At 54.2% G+C, this 24,713-nt stretch overlaps 9 protein-coding genes across 9 annotated transcripts; 4 read left to right on the top strand and 5 right to left on the bottom strand.

Annotated features, from left to right (window-relative positions):
* Window positions 1-2,491: 2,491 nt before the first annotated feature.
* UMAG_11117 (uncharacterized protein) lies at window positions 2,492-2,806 on the bottom strand (the record flags this gene model as incomplete). The annotated part of the gene is made up of 1 exon (XM_011392502.1): window positions 2,492-2,806. One exon carries the CDS (start codon window positions 2,804-2,806, stop codon window positions 2,492-2,494), a length of 315 nt encoding a protein of 104 aa, XP_011390804.1.
* A 2,139-nt stretch (window positions 2,807-4,945) lies between these two features.
* On the top strand, window positions 4,946-5,182 carry UMAG_11116 (uncharacterized protein; the record flags this gene model as incomplete). Its single annotated transcript, XM_011392501.1, has 1 exon — window positions 4,946-5,182. One exon carries the CDS (start codon window positions 4,946-4,948, stop codon window positions 5,180-5,182), a length of 237 nt encoding a protein of 78 aa, XP_011390803.1.
* Window positions 5,183-6,249: 1,067 nt separating this feature from the next.
* Window positions 6,250-6,787, top strand: UMAG_04120 (uncharacterized protein; the record flags this gene model as incomplete). Its single annotated transcript, XM_011392319.1, has 2 exons — window positions 6,250-6,376; window positions 6,432-6,787. The coding sequence occupies 2 exons, from the start codon at window positions 6,250-6,252 to the stop codon at window positions 6,785-6,787; spliced, it is 483 nt and encodes a 160-aa protein (XP_011390621.1).
* A 1,370-nt stretch (window positions 6,788-8,157) lies between these two features.
* Window positions 8,158-9,459, bottom strand: UMAG_04119 (uncharacterized protein; the record flags this gene model as incomplete). Its single annotated transcript, XM_011392318.1, has 2 exons — window positions 8,158-9,009; window positions 9,049-9,459. The coding sequence occupies 2 exons, from the start codon at window positions 9,457-9,459 to the stop codon at window positions 8,158-8,160; spliced, it is 1,263 nt and encodes a 420-aa protein (XP_011390620.1).
* A 2,113-nt stretch (window positions 9,460-11,572) lies between these two features.
* On the top strand, window positions 11,573-13,237 carry UMAG_04118 (uncharacterized protein; the record flags this gene model as incomplete). Its single annotated transcript, XM_011392317.1, has 1 exon — window positions 11,573-13,237. One exon carries the CDS (start codon window positions 11,573-11,575, stop codon window positions 13,235-13,237), a length of 1,665 nt encoding a protein of 554 aa, XP_011390619.1.
* Window positions 13,238-14,756: 1,519 nt separating this feature from the next.
* On the bottom strand, window positions 14,757-16,441 carry UMAG_04117 (dolichyldiphosphatase; the record flags this gene model as incomplete). The annotated part of the gene is made up of 2 exons (XM_011392316.1): window positions 14,757-16,279; window positions 16,375-16,441. The coding sequence occupies 2 exons, from the start codon at window positions 16,439-16,441 to the stop codon at window positions 14,757-14,759; spliced, it is 1,590 nt and encodes a 529-aa protein (XP_011390618.1).
* Window positions 16,442-16,945: 504 nt separating this feature from the next.
* On the top strand, window positions 16,946-18,143 carry UMAG_04116 (uncharacterized protein; the record flags this gene model as incomplete). The annotated part of the gene is made up of 2 exons (XM_011392315.1): window positions 16,946-17,017; window positions 17,115-18,143. 2 exons carry the CDS (start codon window positions 16,946-16,948, stop codon window positions 18,141-18,143), a joined length of 1,101 nt encoding a protein of 366 aa, XP_011390617.1.
* A 273-nt stretch (window positions 18,144-18,416) lies between these two features.
* On the bottom strand, window positions 18,417-19,760 carry UMAG_04115 (putative homocitrate synthase LYS20; the record flags this gene model as incomplete). Its single annotated transcript, XM_011392314.1, has 1 exon — window positions 18,417-19,760. One exon carries the CDS (start codon window positions 19,758-19,760, stop codon window positions 18,417-18,419), a length of 1,344 nt encoding a protein of 447 aa, XP_011390616.1.
* Window positions 19,761-21,113: 1,353 nt separating this feature from the next.
* UMAG_04114 (putative repressible alkaline phosphatase vacuolar) lies at window positions 21,114-22,889 on the bottom strand (the record flags this gene model as incomplete). Its single annotated transcript, XM_011392313.1, has 1 exon — window positions 21,114-22,889. The coding sequence occupies one exon, from the start codon at window positions 22,887-22,889 to the stop codon at window positions 21,114-21,116; it is 1,776 nt and encodes a 591-aa protein (XP_011390615.1).
* Between the last annotated feature and the right edge of the window lie 1,824 nt (window positions 22,890-24,713).

The following is a 24,713-nucleotide window of genomic DNA, read 5'->3' as shown; positions in this document are numbered from 1 at the left end:
CCCGGAAGATGACGTGCCGACTTGTGAAGATCTGGCCGGTTTCTACGTCCATGAGTCTGTATATGTAAGGGTGGTATTGCTAACATGTCCCAGGTGTATGCATTCAACAGACTTGGGATCCAGGGATCTGCGGAGTTCGTCAGGTACGCGTGCCCATGCTTTACACCCAAAGACCCGGAGGCCTTGAAGATCCTGGCGTTTGCCATGCATTCCTTCATGAGGTGTCTTGGAAGAATCCGTGCTGGTGGCCGACATGTTTCGAAGCTTCAGCCCGTGACTGAAGGCGAATGGCCAGTACTGGGTAGTCAAGTTTGCTTCTTCTAGCATGCACCGAATATAATCCTTGACAAGTCTGGTTAGTGCGCTCCACGAGACCGTTGGATTGTGGGTGTGAATCTTGGAGTGACCTCTCGTCCTATACCTCAGGTGATTGAGGGTAGTTCGAGAACTCTCTGCTCAAGAATTCACCCACCATTGTCCCGTTCGGACTCGGCAGATACGCTTTCCCAGTTGCGTTTGAGGTCCATCGATCGATGGTTCGGAATGCTTGGAAGGCTGATGACTTATAGATCAGTGCCGCCCCGAAGCAGTATCTCGTTGCAATCGTCCACCATGAGTAGGTAATATTTCTCTTTGGATAAGCCTTCCGGCAGAGGCCCCGCAAGATCCATGTGAACTAGCTCGAGTGGTCGAGTTGTCTTGGGTCCACGGCTCTTGATCGGTGCGTGCCTATGCTTCGACTTGATGCAGGTTTCGCAGTTGTTCCCGACAGAGGGGCCCGACATAGCCTTTAGGTTCATGCCGTCGGTAAGCGATGCTGTCTTGAGCGTGGCCTGCATGTGGAGGTGGCCTAGCCGTTGGTGCCAGAGTTTGGCTTGGTCCAAGGCTTTCTCGCTAGTAACGAGTTTGGCTACTGCGGTGGTAGTTCCTTCCACTAGCAGGTAGTTCACATCTCCACGGCGTTTGCCCCTCAGGGCCAGTCGACCCTTTTTGTCGAAGATTTCGACCGTTTTCTTGGTGAAGTTGATGCTTCCACCGAGGCGTTGCACCTGTGGTGTAGAGAAGAGATTGTTCCCAAGTCCTGGAACGTGGAGGACATCTTGAAGTGTAATCGACTTCCGCGATCCCTTCGAGTTACTCATCACCAGTCTGACGTTGCCCATGCCAGCAACCGGAACTCCTCTGTTGTCAGCGACGAATACCTCCTGGACAGGAGATGGTCCGTACGTCGAGAAGAGGGTCTTGTCGCCGGTCATGTGTCGGCTTGCGCCAGAGTCAATGATCCAGGTTTCATTTTGGGGAGCGACGTTGTCATCGGGTGTGGACACGTGGAGACACAGATTCATCTCGTCGGAGTCGACTTGTGCCAGGTTTCCCGTCACTTTCTTGGTTTTCTTCTGCTTTTGCTTCTCGGTGCGATCCTTGTGTTTGGGACCTCCTTCCGAATGAAGCAGTCTTCGAGGTTATGGTTATCCCTCTTGCAGTTAGTGCAGGATTTGTCTTTGCCCTTTTTGACAGGCTGCGACTGGGCTTGCATGGCCCGAGCTGGGTATTGGCGCCGGAAAGACTTTTGCTCGGCTTCTTCAGCCATAATCGTGCTGACGGCAATTTCGTAGTCTTCCAGGGCCTTCTTGTTGGCTGTTTCGTCGGAATCTCCTTCCTTCTGGAAGAAGAGACGAGTGTTGAAAGTAGAAGATCTTTCGCCAGACATCGTGCTGGGGACCGAGGCCACGCAGAAAGGTTCTCAGTTTGCGAAGTCCGCTAACCGGAGCATCCACGTGGTCAAGTTTCCTGCAGATAGTCTCCAACTTGTAGGAGTAGACGTTGATCTTGTCATCTCCTTGGTAGAGGTTCGCCAACTGCGCTTCGAGTGAAGCAATCTGCTGAGCAACGTTCTGCGCGTAGTTCTCGCGAAGTTTCTCCCAGACTTTTCGAGCAGTAGTTGACGTATCGACCAGGGCTTGTTGGGCGGGTCCAAGGGAGTTGAGGAGTATGCTGCGTGCTTCCACGTCAGCTCGATAGTACTCGGCGATATCCTTAGTAGGGAATTTGTTGCCGAGCTTCACTTCCTTAAGGTCTCCCTCACCCAGATGTTCCTCGGGTTTGACGAGTCGTCCCTCGATGATGAACCATAAGTTCGCGTTTTTGCACGAAAGGACATTTTGCATCGAGGTCGCCCATTCGAAGTAGTCCTCCGAGGACATCAGCCGTTTGGGTAGTCCAACCCTCATAGAGGAGAAGGCAAGGTCTTGATCATTGATTGGGCTCATAACCTATTCAATATTCTCGGTGAATCCTTAGCGGGCGCTGGATGATCGAAGTCTCCCTTTCCTTAGAGAGGCGAGTTGGGACTGAGTAGGGTCGAGAATGGTTTGGGATGTATTTGGGTAGTGTGAATTGGACAAGGGACTAACTACAAAGTGTGAGCGTTCCCTCTGTATTTATGTACATGAGTCGACTGGAGTATCCTACATGAGCTTCTCCCTATACGTCAGCTCCTCATACAACTGACTAGCTGTGGCCACAACTGGCCAGATGCATGAGTCTGTTCTCCCTCAGGTTCTTCCACTTGGTACGAGTCTGTAGCCAACGGCGTGTTCCCACAGTCGTCCAGCGACTTGTGTGAATCTACTCTGGGCTTCTCGCTACCAGCGCTATGTTGTGAAGCGGGGAAACTCTGGCGAGTTACTATACTTGCGCGCGTACCGCGGGTCGTACTGCGGGTGCATTGAGCGCGTGTCGCGCGCGTGTGGCGCGCGTACTGCGAGTGTATCGCACGCGTACCGCGGACGTACTGCGGGTGCATTGAGCGCGTGTCGCGCGCGTATGGCGCGCGTACTGCGAGTGTATCGCACGCGTACCGCGGACGTACCGCTGGTGTATTGAGTGCGTGTCGCGCGCGTATAGCGCGCGTACTGAGACACCTACTCGTTCCCGTCCGGTCACTCGTGTATACCGGTTAGGTTACTGCAAGGGTTGCATGATTGTGGGCGATCAGACTAAACGCCAATCGTAGATATTCTAATCAGTGAATCGCGACAAATCACGAATCACGAATGGCTGTATTCACGATTCATGATTCGTGATTCACGATTGTAAAGCGTTTGCGCGTCACTCATGACTCATGACTCGTGACTAATAAACGAAATAATGAATCGTGAATCAAAGAATAGTAGTGAGTCACGAGTGAACACAGTCTTCAGTCGTGCAGTCATGATCTTTCCAATCGTGAATCATGAATCATTTGTGATTCGTGATTCGTGATTGGATCGAGATAAATGATTAACGATTCATGATTACTGCTGAAAAACGCGCAACGGCGTATGCGTAACGCGCAATTTCAACACGAGCTAACTCATGACTTATAAGGGTTGCAATCACGAATCACGAATTGTGAATCACGAATCTATCAAGAGTCGTGAGTCATGCCTCTGAGATAAAATTCATGATTCTTCATTATCGGGCGATTCGTGATTCTGTTGACCACAGATAGACTCATGATTTACGATTCACGATTTTTCACTCAAGCATGATACAGACACGCCTTTCTTCCTTCTTTGTTTCTTTGACTCGTGACCTAAAGTTACGAGTGTGCCTGGTCATTTCTTTGAAATAATAAATTGTGAGTAGCAGACGAGTACTCTTAACACCATGCTTCACCCGCTCTATCTTTTATCAATGGAGACTGAAAGGGGGGTTCGTGGCTGTGCCTATGTACAGGCGCGTAAGAGCCTTGTCCAATCGCGAATCACGAATATGCCGATAACTTATGCGTCATGAGAAGGTAAGTCAAGCGTGTCACTAATCGTGAATCACGAATTGTGAATTTATGATTAACTTACTTAGTGACTTAGGGTTCGTCATTCGCGACTCGTGACTCATTCACAACATACGTCGTGAAAAAAGTAACCCACCCGGGCAACCACCCTAGGCGGCTTCTAGATGGCTTTTCGCAGCAACCACCCCTTGGAGGTGTTAGAATAACTATCTGCGATTTGTGTTTAGCCTGATCGTCTGCAACCATCTCAGTTACCCAACCGGTAGCGAGAGATTCACACACAAGTCGCTGGACGACTGTGGAAATATGCCGTTGGCTACAGACTTGCACCAAGTGGTAGAACCTGAGGGAGAACAGACTCTGGCCAGATGTGGCTACAGCTAGTCAGTTGTATGAGGAGGCGACGTATAGGGAGAAGCTCATGTAGGATACTCCAGTCGACTCATGTACATAAATACAGAGGGAACGCTCACACTTTGTAGTTAGTCCCTCGTCCAATTCACACTATCCAAATACATTCCAAACCATTCTCGACCACTACTCAGTCCCAACTCGCCTCTCTAAGGAAAGGGAGACTTCGATCATCTAGCGCCCGCTAAAGATTCACCAAGAATTTTAATAGTGACTAACGGCTCGTGACTCCAGTCAACTTTGTACATAAATACAGAGGGGACGCTCACACTTTGTATTTAGTTCCTTGTCCAAAACAAACTGTCCAAACACATTCGTGATTAAACCATTCTAGACCACTACTCACGCTCAGTCCCAACTCGCCTCTCAGGAAAGGGAGACTTCGATCATATAGCGCTTGCTAAAGAGTCACCAAATAGCAATGGCAGGTGGCTCCTACGATGGTTCCGAGGACGGCTTGTTAGAATATCTACGATTGGCGTTTAGTCTGATCGCCCACAATCATGCAACCCTTGCAGTAACCTAACCGGTATACACGAGTGACCGGACGGGAACGAGTAGGTGTCTCAGTACGCGCGCTATACGCGCGCGACACGCACTCAATACACCAGCGGTACGTCCGCGGTACGCGTGCGATACACTCGCAGTACGCGCGCCATACGCGCGCGACACGCGCTCAATGCACCCGCAGTACGTCCGCGGTACGCGTGCGATACACTCGCAGTACGCGCGCCACACGCGCGCGACACGCGCTCAATGCACCCGCAGTACGACCGCGGTACGCGCGCAAGTATAGTAACTCGCCAGAGTTTCCCCGCTTCACAACATAGCGCTGGTAGCGAGAAGCCCAGAGTAGATTCACACAAGTCGCTGGACGACTGTGGGAACACGCCGTTGGCTACAGACTCGTACCAAGTGGAAGAACCTGAGGGAGAACAGACTCATGCATCTGGCCAGTTGTGGCCACAGCTAGTCAGTTGTATGAGGAGCTGACGTATAGGGAGAAGCTCATGTAGGATACTCCAGTCGACTCATGTACATAAATACAGAGGGAACGCTCACACTTTGTAGTTAGTCCCTTGTCCAATTCACACTACCCAAATACATCCCAAACCATTCTCGACCCTACTCAGTCCCAACTCGCCTCTCTAAGGAAAGGGAGACTTCGATCATCCAGCGCCCGCTAAGGATTCACCGCGAATATTGAATACGGCTATCCTCTCAATAGCTCATCGGCCAGTCACGAATCACGAATGTATATACTCAAATCACGAATATGGGATTTATATAAACTTTAATTGTCGTGTGTGTGACGAGGAAATTTACAAAGTGCATATATTCGTGATTCGTGATTTCTCCTGGTTTGTGTATATGAGCTCACGGTAGTATCACCCATGATCTCTGTACATTCACGATTCGTGATCAGCACCTCATGTATCTGACCAGCCGTGACCAGAACTGATCAGATGTGCAAATTATTTTCTTTCCGGCTACTCGTGATTGCTCCTTCTTGTTGCTTCAGTAGCCTCTCTACTAATCCAGCCCTCTATTTACGATTTTGTTCATGTTATCGACTCGTGACTATGCAGCTCGTAGAAGAAAGGGTCAAAGTCCTGAAATTGCGGACTCATGACTCATAAACATTTGTGGTTCATGATTTCTAACTAAGTTGATCTAATCTCAAACAAAATCGAAAAAGGCGTGTTCCAAAGTTCTTGCAGCCAATTCCTATCGTGAAAAAAAGGAAAAAGTCGACCTAGGAACCACCCCGGGAACCACCCTGAGTGGCTCCTAGATGGCTTCTCGCAGGAACCGCCCCTCGCACGTGGCTCCTAGGGTGGTTCCGAGGACGACCGTCCTCTCATTAGCTTGTCGGCCAGTCGCATAGGAGATCACACTCAAGACACAGGACTTGGTATTGGAGCACAACAATAATCACGAATGAATGCATGTATTTGTGGCCTAGCAATTCGAGAAGGTACTCATAACTGTTGCAAGAGAGTCGATGACAAAGCCAGCAGCTTGCGGGAGCATCGATCACAGAGGAGAAGTACGTACCCATGACTGAAAGCGCAGCGGATCTCAAACACCCGAAGGAGGCCGATAGTCACGAGTGGAGGACCAACGAGATGTTGTGGTCCTTCCATACCGAGACCGACACTCGTGACTATGCCACCGAGCCCAACAGTGGGCAGGACAACTTCTACCAGATGCAGCATCAGGGCTAGACCAAGACGAGCAGGCTTACAGACGAATCCAATCATGAATCGTCAGCGGATAGTTGTCCGCTTGAAACTCGACCTTGGCCGAGACCTTGCTGATCAAAAGACGGCAGCGTGCACAGACTGGCTCAGCGCGAGGCTTTTGCGACGTTTAGAGAGGGAGGATCGGTATGTTGCTGTTGCTGTTGCTGCTGCCGCTGCGGATATCTCCAACGCTGTTGATACTGCTGATGCCGACGCGGCCGACGCTGCTGCTGTGGTCGGCGCTGGTGCTGACGCTGCTGACGCTGCTGAAGCCACACCATCACATCTTGTCCTCGCCTCTTCTGCTAAGCGTCGATGCTTTCTCATTGTCTCGTGCCATGTTCACTCGTGACTGTTCGTAAGTGAAGGTCTTGCCACCCTCACCACACTGGTCGCATCTATAGAGGCGGTGTCTGTGGCCCCATTTAGAGCGCGATAAGCTACTCATGGTAATGGCGAAGTGAGGGGTGCAGACTGGCAGCGGGAGCAATGGCAGACGAAGAGAGTCGAACAGTGAGAGGCATCGGAGGTGAGCGACGTTGACGATGGCTGGCAAGAATCCTTTCAGCAGGAAGACAACGGAGTAACAACAACGCGACTAGACGAGAGCATAGACACCAGAGCACCAGAGCAGGAGCAGCGCGAGGACGCCTGATACAAAGGTGCTGCCATCGACGGTCAATCTACGTCGGTTGATACTGCGAAGCTGCTGCGACTGAAAATGAGTGTTGAGAGAAAGGTTGTCGCTGCTGGGATCAAAGAAGGAGTGGACAGGCCGAGCGCACAAGACTGCTGTTCGCCGACAGACAGACTACCACACATGGGTGTTCCCGGCGTGTCAAGCCCGGGGGCGCGATACCTCTTGTGCGTCGAAGAGGCCTGTCAGTACAGTATTCCAGTTCCAAGGACTGTACGGTCGTGTCGCTCTCAATGACAGCCAGCTAACACAGCGACTAACTCTGCGAAGCGAGGGGGCCCTCTGTGCGAGGGTTGTCGAAGTTCGGGGCTTTAACTCTAGGTCGTGCTGCCCACAAATACAAGGAATCAAGCCACAGAGCGACCAACTCTCCTGGCAGCGGGGGCCCCAGCGGATTGGAGTTGCTGTTCTCTGGCCAGGACGTGCACCTGAAACCAGAGAGTTTTACGTCCGGGATCAAATCGGACGGTGGCACAAGGCCTGGTCACTTCAAGGAAGCCACGCCCACGCGAGGCGCAGCTTGCGGGTTGGGAGGGAAGTGGAAGGTGACCGCCTTGCGCAGCGGAAAGGGACGGAGGGAGATGTCTCGAGGCCGCTTGCAAGGCCAAAGGAGGTGGGGAGACAAGATTTGATTGAAGATGTTTTTGCAAGGTCAGGCGACCAGAAGCTGGGAGCTGAGATAAGGTCTGAATCGTCCGTGAGTCGGAACGAACATGCGAGTCAGTCGAACCATACTGATAGGGTTGCTCGAACTGATTGATGGTGTTGATTGAGTGACAAGAAAAGCAACGCGACGTGTCCTATCCTAGATCAATCAAAGGGCTGAGTCAATGGTAGGTCAAAGATTTTCCAGCAAACCACTCCGGCACAATCGTGAATCATAAATCGCTTTCATCGTCATTGGCACGTTCCATCATCCAGTCAACGAGACACACAGAATGGTCAAGCAAACACGAGAAGGACGATATGGATTATGCCACCACAGTAGCAGCTCGATAAAGCGCAAAAAGTGTGGCTAGGCAAGATCAACGAAGATGACCACGATGGTCTGGTGCTGGGCGCTTGCTAGTGCCAGGTTCGGAGAAACGCTCTAGCCCTTGCTCGCGGGCGGAGAGATGGATATCGTCGGCGTCACTGTGGCATCTGTCGCTTTCCCCAAGGTACAGTTCACCAGAGATGTCACTGCTCTGTCTTCCGTGGTGAGTCGAATGGTACACTTCGTAGGGCGGATGCTGGACCCATTGTTCTGGATCCGTGATCGAGCCAGTGGCACCTTCAGCAATATGGTTAAGGCCCACATGCTTGACAGCTGACTTGAAGAGTCGGGCAAACTCGGCGCTGACCATCCATCGCTTGATGGAGCTGGGCAGCGGTTCCAGCTTGGCATCGAGGGGTGGATACTCGACTCGTTTTGGCTCGAGAAGTGTGCGCAACTTTATGGGAGGGAAAGGCTGACTGTTGAGCTCTCTTGCTATCATCTTATCCACTTTCTGCAGAGCACGATGCAGCTCAAGTGATTGCCAGCAAGGAATGATCTTGCGAAGCCCTCGATGTCTACGCCGACCTTTACCGTTTCCAACACCATCACCGCCATTGCTGCCACCGCGCGTGCTATCAGCAAGACCACGATTGGTAAGTTCTTTGCCCGTTTCGCTTTGTCCGGTCTCGAATCTGCTCTCTTCGGCGTCAGTCAAATCAGCACTGGCTGCCTGCATAAGCGTGAAATCAGTGTCATGGTACTGACGCCTGAGCGCCGCAGTACGAGCTAGAAGAGCAGCACGAGCCTGGCTCTTCTTGGTCGCCCTTTGCCTCCGTCGTCGACCGCTCTCTCGAGCTTCTTGGCGGCTGGAGTCAGCAGAATGCTTTTGCTGCTGTCGCTACTGCTTGAAGAGACGACTGAGAGATGCCATGTAGACCTTGATGGCTGCTTTCTGGCCACCGATGACCTGAATTTGGCTGGCGATTGCTTCTTTGCTGCTGCAAAGCTCGCGAATGATCGACTCGACCAGCTCTGTATAGGCGTCTGGCCTCTGCGACCAGTCAAATCGCAGGGCGGGCCCGCCGTGCAAGGATGGCGGTGATTCCTCAAAGGGCGGGAGAGGGTCCCGTGGCTGCAAGCCCATTCGATGACGAAGCTCGTCTCGGAACGGCTTTTGCAGTGCCCTGTCTCGTTTGGGACCTCCTCCGCCTCTGTGAGAGGAGGTGTCGAGCGGACCCAGAGGGGGTTTTGTGGCGGATGCAGCATGGGCGGCTGCAGGGTAGATGCGGCGGAACACATCTTCAAGCCAGTGCAGCAACTGGGCAAAGCTTTGATAGTAGGAGCGCATCTCATCGCTGAGATTGCGTATGGTTGATTCGAGCGCTTGGAGTCGTTTCAGCAGAGTTCTTGACTCGTCTTGTCTGTTTGGCTCGTCTTGATGGTTGCGGGTAGACGTCAAAGGCGTGTTGGCGGATTGAGGAGGATGGTGTCGATCGGCTCTTGGATGCTAGACTCGGGTTGACTCGACTGCCAGCTGCCACGGATAGCTCGGCTGGACTCGGCCCGGCTGATGGAATCGGATACGGCATTCTCTCCAATAGAGCTCAGCGACGAGTCTCTCATGGGGCCATTCGGATCGAGGCTTTCTCTCTCCTCTTCCGACTCGGTGCTGTTTCTTCGACGTGCCCTGACCTGTCGAGTGTGCCTACTGACACCATCTTGCTTTCTTTTTTGGTTTTGACGATGTACCATCTTCCTCAACGCAGAAGCGAATACGTTCTTATTGACGGTGGGCGGTGGCAAGAAGGAGGAAAGTACAGCGAATATTGACACCACAGGCCAAGGGAAGCTCAGACAAAGGACAAGGCTTCTCACGAAAATGGCTCAGTCATCAACGGCATGGTCGGAATCGACTTGCTGAAAGTCCTTCTCAACTGCTTTGAACGGCAGACGATGCAGCAGTAAAGGTGAATCAGACGGTGAGTCAGACATTTGAGCACTACGAGACTGTCTAGGCGGGGTTGCTGAATCATGGCAACTGTGGAGCTGCCACACGCAGGTCGTGTGTGCAGAGCACACACTTTACAAAGTTAGGACATCGCTTTCCTTCTTGTGGATGAGCTTGGTCTCATCCACTCTACTATTCTTTCACCACACTGCGGTCTTCAGGTACAGGATTGTGACAGACAGTACTCGACGAGATTCTTAGCAGGAATTCGTGAATTGGTTTCCAAGCCTGACTTTCTGAAGGTCTCCCTCACCCGGATGTTCCTCGGGCTTGACGAGTCAACCTTCGTCTTCGTTGATGAATCAAAAGTTTGCGTTCTTGCATGCAAGAGCATTTTTCATTGAGGTCACCCATTTCAAGTATTCCTCCCAGGACATAAGCCGCTTTGGTAGTCCAGTCCTCGTAGATAAGAGGGTAAGGTTTTGACCGTTGATTGAGCCCATAGTCGATTGTATTTTCTGGTTGGACGAGATTATGATTCGGGATTGGTCACCACCACGAATCGAGATATTGGTAAGGGCTATGCAGTCACTGACTGGAGTGTTCTACATGAGCTTCTCTACATGAGCTCCTTATACAGCTGACTAGGCGCGGCCACTGTTAGATTATCTGCAATTGGCATTTAGTGCGATCGTCCAATCAATCACTTGTCCAATCCTCGACCGTTACACAGTTTCAACTCGCCTCACTCTCGGTGGTATTCGTGATTGTCTAGGGATCTGATCATCGTCATTACTGCCTCTCGACGGATTATGCGTTGTGTTTCGCCGTGTCGGTTCACGATTATCTAAGCGTATTTGTGAGTGTCGACAGTCGTGAGTCTTGAAATCGGAGCGCAGCCACGTTGGCGATGCATTGAATCCTTCGAGAAGCGCGTGCGTGGAGCGTGGTGCTTGCTTGTGCATGTTTATGCGACGGGCATGTCTGCCTGACAGCTCACGTGAGCAACCAACAAGCACGAAGCATGAAGCACCAAGTGTGAAGTGTGAAGTGTGGAGGCATACCCGAAACTTGAACTGGACGCTTGAATAACTAACATACAGTAACTTGACTGGAAAAACTCGACTAAGTTATCCGTGATCTGCTCACGACGAATCCAACCTCAATCGCCTCGGCCGCGTCTCCGAAGTGGAGGAAACAAAAAAAAACAACAAAAAAAAAAACAGAAATACAACGGACGATAAGGCTCACGCGATTCACGATTCACTCACAATTCAGATTTGAGTGACAACGAAGCTGGAAGAAATTTCGACACGAATCGCGATTTGGGTTTTGATCTGAGAAGAACAGAATCAGACTCAGAATGAGGATGAAAGAGTGACGATTGCTTATCATCGACGTCATTCGTGATTCACGAGTCACAACGATTCGACCATACGCGATACACCATCTATCGTCTCAACCACGATCAGAAAATTGCAGCCAAAAACGAAAACGAAAAGGAACGACGATAATGTCGGCAGCACCACCAGGACGAGTGCAGCCCGCAGCTGACTTCAACCCGGCCTCGTACGGCTCGGTGATTCTGGGCTCGTCTGCCTTTGCCGAACACACCTCGACTCGCAGCGAGTCGCACAATGACAGTTCGGACGAGCGCGACGACGAGCATCTCGACGCCAACGACTCGGTCACTTTTAACAGCCAGAGTGGGTTCAGTCAAGGTGGTGGCACAGACGATCCCTCGTTCACCTACGAGCGCGATCGCGATCGCGATCGCGACGACGCGGGTGCGAGCATGTTGGGCACGAGCGTGTTGAGCGACTTTGCTTCGATCTTCCACCCGAACGAGTACGTTGTCGCTCAGCAGAGGCTCGATGAGCAGGATCGCAGGAGCGACTTGGAGTCCAACGACGACGAACGCCAGCCCATACTCTCGTCTTCGTACTATAGCATCACCAACAGGAATTCAACCACCGCCTTTTCGCATCGTCGTCCGTCAGCCGTCTCGAGTCTACGACCTTCTGTTCACTCGCACTCGCAACTGCACTCGCATCAACGACCGCAACAGATCCCCGAGGAAGACGGCCAAGCCTCAGCGTGGTCCAAGCTATCCACCCAACAAGGCGGCGATGTGAGTGGCATCTCGCTGCTGCGTTATGCGCTCGTCGACCCGTCCACCACTCCAGGCACCAACCTCGGTCTGATGCTCATCGCCGTCAGCCAGGTGGCCTACTCGACCATGAATCTGTTTGTCAAGCTGCTCGACGATCGCCAAGGTCATCAGCCCAACTCTGACCCGATCGGCGCGTTGGAGATTGTCGGTGTCGAGTGTCTCATCATCTGGATAGGTTGCATGCTTGCCATGTGTCTCGCCAAGACCGAGCACATTCTGCTGGGCCCGCCGGGAGCTCGGCTGATGCTGCTTGCACGTGGCATGTTTGGATTTGCCTCGACGCTGGCGCTCTACATTTCGTTGCATGCCTTGTCTCTCTCGGACGCCACTGTCATCACCTTCCTCGCGCCGCTCGCTACAGGCTTCTTGGCGCATGTGGTGCTGCATGAACCGTTCAGCGTGCGCGAACGCATGGCTGGCGTGTTGTCGCTCGTCGGAGTGACGCTTATCGCTCGACCGTCGTTCTTGTTTGGCAACGATGCAGGCCAAGGCGTACCCGAGGATGGCGACATCCAACTGCCGAGTCCGTCCGATCCGTCGTCGACCACCGAAGCGGCGCGCATCGTCGGCATCCTGGTGGCGCTCGCCGGTGTCGTGCTGATGGCAGCCGCCTGGGTGTGTCTGCGTCGCATCGGCAAGCGCGCGTCTACCTATCACTCGATCGCCTACTTTTCGCTCTGCAGTTGGGTCTCGAGCTTTGTCGCCATGTGGCTGCTCGACCAACGCTTTGTCCTGCCGTCTTCGACGGTTTCACTGTTGCTATTGCTCGGCGTGGGCCTGTTCAGCCTGCTTGCGCAGGTCTTTCAGACACTCGGACTGCAGAGGGAATCCGCGGGTCGCGCTGCCACCATGTCGTACCTGCAGATCATCTTTGCGCTCACCTGGCAGCTGCTTCTGTTCGGTCAGCTCCCGGATTTCATCTCGGTCATCGGCAGTCTCATCATCCTAGCCAGTGGCGCATGGGTGGCGCTAAGCAACCAAGACGGCTCAGTACCCATGCATTGATCTCTCTTCTTTCTTCTGGACTCTCACCACTTTGCTCAAAGTTTGCACCTCGGATCGGCTGTTCGCATGCATATACATGATACCCCTTTCTGCACCACATTGACGATTGTAATTTTTCACCTTGCTTGTGCAATGAAGCTCTTACCTCTTGTGTACTTACCACTCTGGCGCAGGTGTCTCTGTGGACTAGCGTGGGATAGCTTGACGTGAAGCACAATTGCATCTGCTTGACCCGCAGCATAAAGCGGTCGCCAAGTCTCGATGCCGAAACGCAACCCGATCAAACCCGACTCAGCTCACTTTTCGCCACTTGACACAACATCAACATTCCACGGACCCACACTGATGATGCGCATCATTCAAATTCGCTTTCCATTCGCGATTCACGATGGACGTATGCAAGTTGACCAACTTATGACGCATCGACGCGCCGATGTTTTGATTGATGAGCAGATTGCGGTATGACATATACTGAGCGTTAAGCGCGTGCGCGGGAGCTGGTGCTAGCACGCAACGTCCAGCTTCTCGACGTTTCCCCCTTTCACCGCAGCCTCCGCTTTTGGCATGTGATGTATGCACGATTCGATCGCTTTCGATAATGCAGCTCTCCGACTCTCGTTAGATGGTAACAATGTGTGGCAAGAATGGGAACTCCGGGCCTTGTCGTGCTGCGAGCTGCATGTACACAGGAGGACGTCGGCGACGACGCACGCAAGTATATGCACGTTGCACGTTGCACGTTGCTCGTTGCTCGTTGTCCATCTCGGCTGCAGCTGCCATGATTGCGCTCGACTAGCCGACCGGCTCGCATTTCCATCCAGGCGGTGCATGTGTTTGGCGGAACGCTGTCCAAGCCATAGGCCGACTCGCATCTCGTGGTTGCGTAGCACGGATATTAGCTCCAACCTCTCGGTTCGAGATGTGCCTCGGAGGCTGTCTCGGCACGCCATGTGTGGATTGGATGCATGCAGATCGCGTACGATGGCGTGTCGCGCACGCGTGGATGTATGCGTCTGAGCCGGCGTCCGAGATGGACTTGCTCGCATGCGGTTCGCGCAGACGCGCGCAGCAACATGTACTCAGCTCGATCTCATCGACACCTCCATCTCGTCGCTCATGTGATCGCTCATCACCCGACCCATCCGTATCCGCGCGATCCACCGTTGCAGTTCGCCCGCACGCCCACCACCACCCATAGTGCGCGCTACCGCAATCCAACCATCGAACCAAGCGCCACGTTGCGCCGTCGAAATGCGATCCTATCCATCCGTCCTCAGAGATGCCGGTCTTGAATCGCGAAACCGTCGTGCATGTCAGCACGCCAACATGCACTCACCTTGGCCGATCGTGAAAGCCAGCTTGAGCTGCGATCCCTGTTCACAGTGCTGTGCTCTCAACCACACACGTGTCAGGATGCAACGACTCACGACTCAAAGGTAACAATCACCAATCACCAATCACGAATCACCAATCACTGGTTGGCAATCACGAATTCAGATATGTGTGATCCTCTCCACATCTAGCTCTTCGCTGGGTGTCCCTTTCTAGCGATGCGCAGACACTCGCTTTCGAGCTGTCCATGATCGTGCTTGCCGGATCGCACGGTGTGTACCTCGATCTGACTGCCGCGCAAGATGTTCTGACCTTGACACTTGACAAAGTCGTCCGGCTCGGACACGCCCTGGAATACACGTCGTATGCGCAGCTTGGCCCTGAACGCGTCTTGCGCTCCCGCAACGCCCGAGTGCACTGCGAGACGACGAGGCAGCTCAAACACATGCGCTCGCTCGTTGAACTCCAGAATGCGCTGCACGCATGGCACGTTGCCCGACAACCGCTCCGAACACGGCTCCATGGTGGTATACAGGTCCACATCCAGCGTCGGCACATTGCGTGTGTTCGCTCCTTGTGGCAGCCCGAAATGCGTAGCGAGTTTATCGAGCGCGCACTGCTCGGCGTGTGTGTTGCCTGGCAATTCTCGCGAATACCCAGTCTCCAGGTACTCTGAGCGTGCTGCGCCAGCCGAGTCAGATGAGTCGGACGAGAAGGAAATCACGCAGCCCACGCAAAACGCAGTATCTGTGGGCAGCGATTTGTCCGCCTCGCTCAGTGCATCGAGCATGATCGAGTAATGGCGTGGTAAACTGCCGACGTCGGCGCGGTTGGCACTGTTGATGGGCGAGCAAGCAGCTCTGCGCGCCTCCCATTCGCGTCTCCACGCGCCGTACTCGCCTTCGATGCCGCCATCTCTCCAAACCGCCCAGCTGTCTCGGATGCGGAAAGCGATGGCGACAGGATGATCCAGCAACATCTGTCGAATCGGCGGCGAAGGATGCAGCTGCGGCAGGATCAGTTCGCCTAGCGTCGAAGAGCGTCTATGCGCTGGCGGTTTTCGGTGCCGCAAAGCGCGCAAAGCGGATGTGTCGGATTGCTTATGCGCAGTGGCAGACGACGTGCTGAGAGGCTGGAGCAGCCGATTGGCACGGATCGCCAGAGGCGACGACGACTCAGAGACAGCCAGCGGTGACGGTAGACGAAGCGGCTTCCTGGAGAGATGTTCGGTGAAGTAGTAGTAGACGCCTCCGAAAGCGAGACCGAGGCTGAAGCCGACGACAATCTGGAGGGGCGTGTGGTAGTGCAGATGATGCCTCGAGTAGCACGTGAGGATCGAGATGGACACGATCATGACCATCGCAAGCGCATGTTCCACACGTCTCATCGAGTTGATCAAGGTACGCGGCTTGACCAGTGGCGGACCGTTGAGGTAGAAATGCGAGAGAAAAAAAGCGGCAAAGAAGCCGAGAAACTGCGAGTGGGACGAAGGCATTCCGTAGCCAGCGCCGAGATGACCGGTGGGACGAGGCTGCTTGATGAGACGCTTTAGCGCCCAGTTGACGCCTTCGCATGCGAGCTGACCGATGAGAGCGTTGATAAAGGTCAACTCGCGGCGTAGAAGGACGATAGTGACGTACGAGCATAGAAGAAAGATGGGCGAGAGCGTGACGAGAGCCATGAGCTTGGCCAACGAGTCGGACGGATCATCTGTTCATCCGGCACGAAGCACAGAGCAGCAAGCTGGCATCAGTACGCATGGGGGACAGATGTTGTGCAAGCGCGGGATGGAATGTACGACTTACACTGGACGTGGGTGAGACCGAGCGAGGCGTAGTTGCTCGGATCGAAAGCGCTCGTCCCCTCGACCATGGTTGCTGGCGGGAGAGAACTACAGAACTACGCCCCGACCGTTCAAGAAGGTCAGTATTTGGGCCAATAGAATTGTAGTGATCGATGGCTGAGTACGCCGACGATGGTGGTGACGTTGACAGCGCTTCGATGTGACTGCGAAGCGTAAATCACGACTGTGGGTTGAATCGGCATGGTCCGAGCTGAATGCCCCACATTCGTGATTCGTGATTGCGCCTCTAGCAAACAGGAAATAAAAAGAATCGTGAATATACGACTCGAAATTGTGACACCAAAAAGAACCACCAGAAAGGCAAGCCCGGCAGGCCCGACGGTGCCTTTTTTTCTGCGCCACAAAGTTGAGACAAGTCTTATGATGAGATTGTCGGTCATCACCCGACACCTTGCCATGCTCCATTGTCGGCACACATCGGCGATCCCGACAACTATCAACATCAGCATCAGCATCAGCATCGGCATCGACGACACCGTTGCTTTCTGACAGAGCGCACGCACATTGATACCATGCCGAAGAAGGGCAAGAAGGGATCGCGCGCGACTGCACAGCACAGCGATTCTCTGCGTCGAGAGATTCAAGTGAGTAGATCTGCCATATTGGCGAGCAGCTGAGCTTATCGGAGCGTAGATACTGATCTACTCTGTATGCACTGATGCTGGTGTTGACCATTTGCAGTCGAATCAAAATGACGCAGCTCCACTGGGAGTGATTGACCCATTCGTAGATGACGACGGCTTCGACATTGCCGACGAGCTGCTCGCCGCACTAGACGCGCGAGACGCGCATGATGGCGCAAGCACGAACAATAAAACGACATGCACATCAGCGACCAAGATGGAGACGTCGCATTCGCATTCTGGCGGTGGATTGAGAGGAGCTGGCGAGCGACTCATCAACGGCTTGCGCCATCACAATCACAATGACACGGATGCGACGTGCGACGCTGCTCCCGATGCCGGCGGTAGCACGAGCCCGACTTCGGCGCGTAGATCGAGCATCCGCAAGCTGTTTGCAAGCAGTCCGAAGAGCGTTGAAGCGACGCCGATGGATGGTGGTGCGCCCAAGAAAAAGGTCAGCCGTCAACAACAGCGAAAAGAGCGCAAAGCGGCCGAGATAGCCGAGGTGCGACGTCAGGCCGAAGAGGAAGTCAAGCAAGGAGCGGGCCAACCGGACGAGGCGGCGATCGAACGCCAGGGGATCAATGCCATGTGCTCTGCACTTGGCGTGACCATGCACGAGATCACGCCGGACGGACACTGCCTGTACGCGGCTGTAGCGGACCAGCTGAATCTGCGTCGTCCAAGCGCGGTACGTACCGACTACAAAGCGACGCGTCGAGCGACAGCGCAAGAGATGCGCACGCATCCGTCCGAATACAAACCGTTCATCTCGGACTCGGACGAACACATGGCCGGGATCGTTAACAAGGAAGCCGGCACGCTCGACAGCGAGCAAGCGCAGGAAAAGCATTTCCTCGACTACTGCGATGCCGTCGAGAATACAGGCGTCTGGGGTGGTCAGCCCGAGATCTTGGCGCTCTCCAGAGCATTCGGTACGCAAATCAACGTCGTCCAGGCGGGCCTGCCCGTGCTCAAGGTGGGCGAGCAAGAGTACGACGCTGAACCGCTCTTCATCTCCTACCATCGCCGCATGTACGGTCTAGGCGAGCACTACAATTCGCTCCGACCAGCACCGACCGCCTAGCTGCACCGTTTGGAACACGTAGAATGTACTTGACACCTTTCTGACGTTGTGCATTCGTTGATGAGCACTGAACTCACAGCACAGCCACATGCGATAAGAGACACGATTGAGAATGTATACACGAGCACAGAGAGACAAGCGGGAGAAAAAAAAGGGACAAAAGGCAAGGCAGATTGGATGCGGTTGCGGAAGGAGAGAAACCCACCCACTCACAGCGAGGATTGACTGCAAATGCGGAGGAGAACATTTTTGGTTTAGCGGTGTAAACGTGGATCAGGCGGCGACTGAGGAACCGTTCTCGATGGCGCGCGCGTAATTCCTCAAGATCGAATCGACGTCCTCCATAGTCTGTTCGCGCACGTCGGCCAACTGCTTGATCTTGGCGGTGACCTGCTTGACCTGCTCCTCGGTGAGGCTAAGTTCGAGCTGCTCGCACCTTGACTTGACCGCGTTCCAGCCGGTGAGACGGTGGCCGATCGAGACGTATCGGCTCATACCAAAGTCTTCGGGACGGATGATCTCGTATGTCGAAGGGTTGGCCAGAATCGCCTTGGCGTGGATGCCCGCCTTGTGCGTAAAGGCGCAGTAGCCGGTGACGTAGTTGTTGAATGGCACCTGGATTTGGACGGCTTCGGCGACGAGGTTCTCGACCTCGCGCAACGCCTTGAGGTTGTACTTGCTCATCACGTACTCGCGATCGGCGGTGTACATGCGCGCGATAAAGCCGCCGAGCGAAGGGATGCCATTTCGCTCGCCAATGCCGAGTACCGAGGTATCGACGTGGGTGGCGCCGGCCTCGAGTGCGGTGTAGGCGTTGGCGATGGCGCAACCCGTGTCGTTGTGGAAGTGGCACTCGATGTCGCAGCCGACGACGCCACGCAGTGTGCGCACGAGGTCGTACACCTGTCTTGGGTTGGCAACACCAACGGTGTCGGCGATACCAACACGGTTGACGCCCACCTTGTCGACGGCCTGGTAGATGCTGAGCAGGTCGACGAGATCGGAACGGAACGAGTCTTCGGTGGAGAAGCGAATCTCGATGCCCTTGCTCTTGACAAACTGAATGACCTCGATGGCGGTCTTGGTAATGTAGGTCATGTCTTTGCCGTGCGAAAACTCGCGGAGAAACTTGGAGGTGCCCATGACGACGTCAACACCGTCGACACCCGTCTCGACGGCGATCCTGGCATCGTCCATGTGACATCGGATGTGAGTGATAACCTTGGCCTTGAGACCGAGCTTGCAGATGGCCTCGCAGTCCTTGCGCGACTGCTCGGAAGCGGCGGGCGAGGTGAGCTCGATGCAGTCAACACCAAACTTGTCGAGTGCCTTGGCGATCTTGATCTTGGTCTCTGTGTCAAAGAAGGCATTTGCAAACTGCTCGCCCTCACGCAGCGTGGATTCGATGATCTTGAAGTTGGAGACGTTGCTCAAAAAGTCCGAGTAGCGCGAGTTGAAAGGCTGCACTGAGCCCGCATTACCATTGTCTCTGGCGACGACGCCGCCGTTGGCGACGCTGCCGTTCGTGTTGGGAGCCGAGGTGTCGATGGCGACATGGGTGTCGGGCGCAGTGCCGTTGACGTGCTGGATAGGAGTAGGCTCAGAGTGATCGCACATGGTTGCAGATAGAGTGTCAAGTATGATGGAGAGAAGAGAAGAAAGTTGGGCTTGATTGCGCGCGACACTTTTTCTTGAGTCACACTCAGACTCACCCACAGACTGACTTTGCTGCTGCTGCTGCTGCTGCCCCAAAGAGGATGCGATGCGAATTTCGGTGATTCTCCGAAAGTTGCGTTGCCATTCAGATTGATTCACGAATCCACGAATTACGCCAATCACGAATCATTCACGATTGTGAGTCGTGAGTCGTGAGTCGTGAGTCGTGAATGTGAATCTCCAAGAAGAACTGCTCAATTTCAAACCGAACGAAAGCAGTGAGCATGCCATGCTATGCCGTTCGCGAGCCAACGAGCCCGCAAGCCAAAAAGCCAAGAAAACAGAGAAAAGAAACACCAAATTGAAAGCCGAGTCAGAGTCGTTTTTTTTTTCAACCTTCAACCCAGCGTACAGGTGTGTGACAAGTTTTCTTCCTTTTTTTGTAGAGAGAAAAAAGAGAGGTGGGTGAGCCTTGGAGCTTGCTGCTCGCTATCCGCTAGCTGTCACACTCGTCACTTGTCACTTGTTCATCCCGATCGGAGGTGGCGACTGACCCCACACCTGACAACGTCTTTTGATTTCATCACATCGCCACTCGCCACTCTCTATTCGCCAGTCTGCACTCGCGACGAACTTCAGCACTTCTGGCCAGCATCGGATCAAGTGCCGATCAGCCAAATCGTGACTGGTTCTGAGCAAGAAAAAGAAAAACGAAAAACAGAATCGGGTGTCGATGTGCCAAATCCAGGCAATCTGACTCGTGAATCTGAATCGGCCCGTTTTGGTTGGCAGAGCCGGTGTGAGTCACGAGTCACGAGTGTCGCGAGTAGCCGCGAGGTGAGTCAAGAGTCGTGAGTGTGTTGAAAGCCGAATCACAGCATCACAGCATCACAAAATCACAGAATTCTCGATTGGCTGAAACGCTCGCGACTTGCGACTCAGCCGACTCGAGTCACAATCTTGAATCCAACTTGACTGGCTTCAGGCGCCAAATGAATCACCAGTCTTGAATCCCGAATCCAGATCGCGCAAAAAATTTTCGTGGCTTTTCTCGTGCGAATACAGTCTCTCTGCAGCTCGCTCTGCTGCTGTGCGTCATTGTAGGCACACATACTCACGACTGTAGTTAGTGGACGACGTTGGCGCTGATGGCGATGGATCTGCTCGGATCGGCAGCGAACCGGAGCGATCACACTCACGCCGTTACGATGCGTTGTAGCTAACATGCTCACTCGGCTGGACATGGGAAGTACTGTAACTTGGCCAAACACATTTGCAATTTGTATACCAGACATGGGTCGTGGGTGTGTAGAATCAGAGCTGCTGACGACGAGCCGAGGTGTGCCAAGACTCTTCGAGTGTCGCGCCCACACGAGGGCCGTGAATACGTCTCATGAGTGGCTCGTTGAGCAGGTGCGAGTCGGCGGCGTGCAGATCGCGCTTCTCGCTCGCGGATCGAGCCGGGATGACGCGCGCCAGTCCGCCATGGTAGTGCTCCAAGGTATCGGTAAAGTGGTTTAGCTTGTCGCCCCAGTTGCTGTACCAGCTGTAGTCACTGCCGTTGTTGAGCGTCTTGGTGATCGACGCCAGATCGAGCTCGAGGAACGACGCGATCCACTCGCCGATCCACGTGTTTTCGTGCGATCCGATCACCGAAGATCGACGCTGCTGGTATCGCTTGTACTTGGGTGTACCCACCTTGTGCGGTTTGGCTTCGTGGTAATATAGACCGACCGAGACACCAGAGTGGCCCGTCGTGGACCATCCGAGGTGTGCGCGCCAGTTGACGATCGACGATAGCCAGACGGTGTAGGGGATCTGATTCTTGAGCTTGGCTAGTTGGACGGCACGCTCCACCTCGTCCTTCTGAACATCCTTGATGCCGAGGCCGGTGGAAACCACGTTGTCGCGGATGTAGGTGCTCAGCTCGTCATCGGTACGGTTGGCAGCGGCAATCCACTTGGCGGTCTGAGCCGCCAGGAACTCGGTCGAATGCGTAGCGTTCAAGAGCACGTCCGGGTACCATCCGTAGAACGACTCCTCATCCTCACTCCTCTGTAGACCGAGCGTCAGCCCACCGCACTCGTGGTCGGCGACTGAAAACACCACCGTCTCGGGCTCGTGCGGGTTGGCGGCTGCGTTGGCGTCAACCCAGTCGACCACCGCCTGGACCATGTCGTTGTACGCGAGGATATCGTGAATGTGACCAATGGGGTCATTGTTGTGTGCAGCATGGTCGATGCGCGCGCCCTCGATCATGATAAAGTACGGCTCGTCCTGGTTGCGCAAGCCGTTGAGCGCGGTCAAGGCCATCTCCTTCAAGCTGGGTTCCTGCGTTGCGTTTCGGTCGATCTCGTACGCCATGTGCGACGAAGCGAAGAGCGCCAGCGAGGGCAGTTTCAGCGCATTGCCGGCTTGGAGGGCGTCAAAGTCGGTGCGGTTGTTGATAATGTGAAATCCGCGCTGCTTGGCCTCTTGGACGAGGTTACGGCTGTCGGTACGGATACCTGGCTTGGTGGTGTTAGGCAAAAAGTGACGCAGTCCGCCACCCCACAGGATGTCGACCTGGCGGCCAAGCACGTAGTCGCCGATCTGCTGGCTGGCGATCTCGTCTTCAGCATCACGGTCGTCGATGTGCGCCGAGTACGAAGCGGGCGTCGCGTGCGTGATGCGCGACGTAGTAACGAGCGCCGTATTGTATCCTTTCGCCTTGGCTCCTTCAAGCACCGTACCGCACGGCTTTTTGTCGGAATCCACACCAATGTATGCGTTGACGCTCTTCAGGCCGCACGAATACGCGGTTGCCGAAGCAGCCGAGTCGGTCACCAACGAGTTGGTCGATCGTGTTCGCACCTCGCCCACCAGCAGCCTGTCGAGCGGCATGGTTACGTTCCAGCCCAGTTTCTTGGAGCTCTGCAGGTACGAGCGAGCAAACGTCTCGGAAGCCGGTCCAAACCCGTCCGAGATGAGCTGGATCACGTTGGGCTGTTTCTTGTGCTGCCACTTGGCGCCGTTGTTCGGGGCGGCACTGGCGGCCAGCGCCACAAGCATGAGCGCTCCAAGTTGAGCGAACAATCCTTGAAGCTGCATGTCGTGCGATTCGGTAAGGGAGGCGGGTTAGCGAGGAGTGGAATGTTGCTGGATCGGCATGGCAGGGCACCAACACGGACGGTCCTTTTTATACCACATCCCAGCTGACCAGCGAGTCAACAAACAAGCTTTGTTCTCAAGCGGCGAGAGTCAAGAGCACAAGCACCAAGCTTGGTCGGCGTGTCAACGCAGCCGAACGCCAGCGACCAGAACAAGGATCCGTCAAGTTAGTCCGGGTATCCAAAAACGGGAGCACGTTCTCGCCTCGAAAAAGTGTTATGCTACGATATGAGCGGGTTCTCAGGAACGGTCTGGGTATCGTGCATGTGGCAAAACAACAAGACCGACGAGCAAGCGCAGATGGACGAAACGAAAAGGATGTCGTGTGTGTGCGAATTCACGGTACCATGTAAGGCGAAGCGTGATGGCACGTTCCCAAGTGGGTTCACAGTTGCGCATTCACTCGGAAGCCGCACATCCGTCGATGCCGCCGCTTGAACGTTAGTTACAGTAGCTGGCTTCAAGCCACGCCACTCACGACTCTGAGAATTCTCTCTGTGTGGTTGCTAATGCTAGGCGAGGTCTTGGCGCAAAACCACCGTGGAAGCAAAGGTGCCATGCCAGCAATCACGAATCGAATCGAATCGAATCGATGCGATGCGATGCGATGCGATGCGATGCGATGCGATGCACTGCGCTGCGCTGATATGCACCTAAAACCCGCCAAGAAATGCAATTACCTGTCCAAAACGGCCCACGTTCCACTTTGTACGTTACGTGAATCGTCGTTGGACGCTTCATGGCGCTCTTGACGCTTTGGCTCGTGGCTTGTGGTTCTCGCTCGCAATCACGATCCAAGCGGCTCAACGCTACGATCCCGGTCGTCAGCTGGCCACGAGATCCATCACGTTCATCGCTCCCTCCCTTGCTTGCCTGTTCTTTCTTTTCTTTCCCTTCTATGCGTGCTTGATTTGTCTGAGAGCTACGGCGCACGTTGTGTGGCTCCCCTGTCAGTGTAGCCTGCTCTCTTGTAGCGTGCAGCACACGCGACATCCGAGCAAACATGTCTGGCGTGTAGTTGGCTCGGCTTGCCAATTGCGGCGATGCGTACTTTGGCAGTAGATGTTCGTCTGCGCTCGTTGCGCGCTCTAGCATGCGTGCGTAGAGGCGCCGAAACACTGCGCTGGTGTTTGGCATTCGGTTTGGCAACCATGGCGTGTTCGGAGCGCGCACGATATGCCGACCTCACGCACACCTTGTCCACCTGGTCTGCGCGGCGAGAAGCTCCATTCGACCGGTTTCGAACGCGTCCCGTACAGCTTGATCGGTTGAGACATGTGCCAGTGCCAGTACGAGCAAAGACATGCAAAGACAATGCCAAGTTCAAGCCTATTCCCCATTCCGAAGACCAAGAGGAAGACCAAGATAGCGCGCGAAAGCGATAAGAAAACAAGCGCTGACTCTTGCGTGTTGCGGGTTTCAGTGTGGCTCTGCTAGCTCGACCAAGCAGCTTGACTTGGCGTGTCTCAAAGATGGCACTGGACAGGATGTGAGGGAGGCAACAAGCCATCGGGCCGGCTTGGACTGATCGCGCAGCCAACGTAGCTACCAGTCGCAAGTCGCGAGTCAAATCTCCAACAAGGACAGAGTGGATGCGCTTCCTTCTAAGCACCTCTTGATGCAGGAGCAAGTGGAACACGCCCAACCATTGCGGAGGCGTTGAAGCCAAGCAGAGATACCAACAGTCAAGGCTGCACACCACGCCCGGCTTGCTGCGCCCTGGTAGGCTGAAAAGCCTCGGCCGCGGACCGCAAAACCCTTGAT

This window comes from Mycosarcoma maydis, chromosome 12 (assembly GCF_000328475.2).
Source record: "Mycosarcoma maydis chromosome 12, whole genome shotgun sequence".
Lineage (NCBI taxonomy): Eukaryota > Fungi > Basidiomycota > Ustilaginomycetes > Ustilaginales > Mycosarcoma > Mycosarcoma maydis.
The sequence above is the reverse complement of the archived record's forward strand: the minus strand, read 5'-3'. Positions and strand labels throughout refer to the sequence as shown.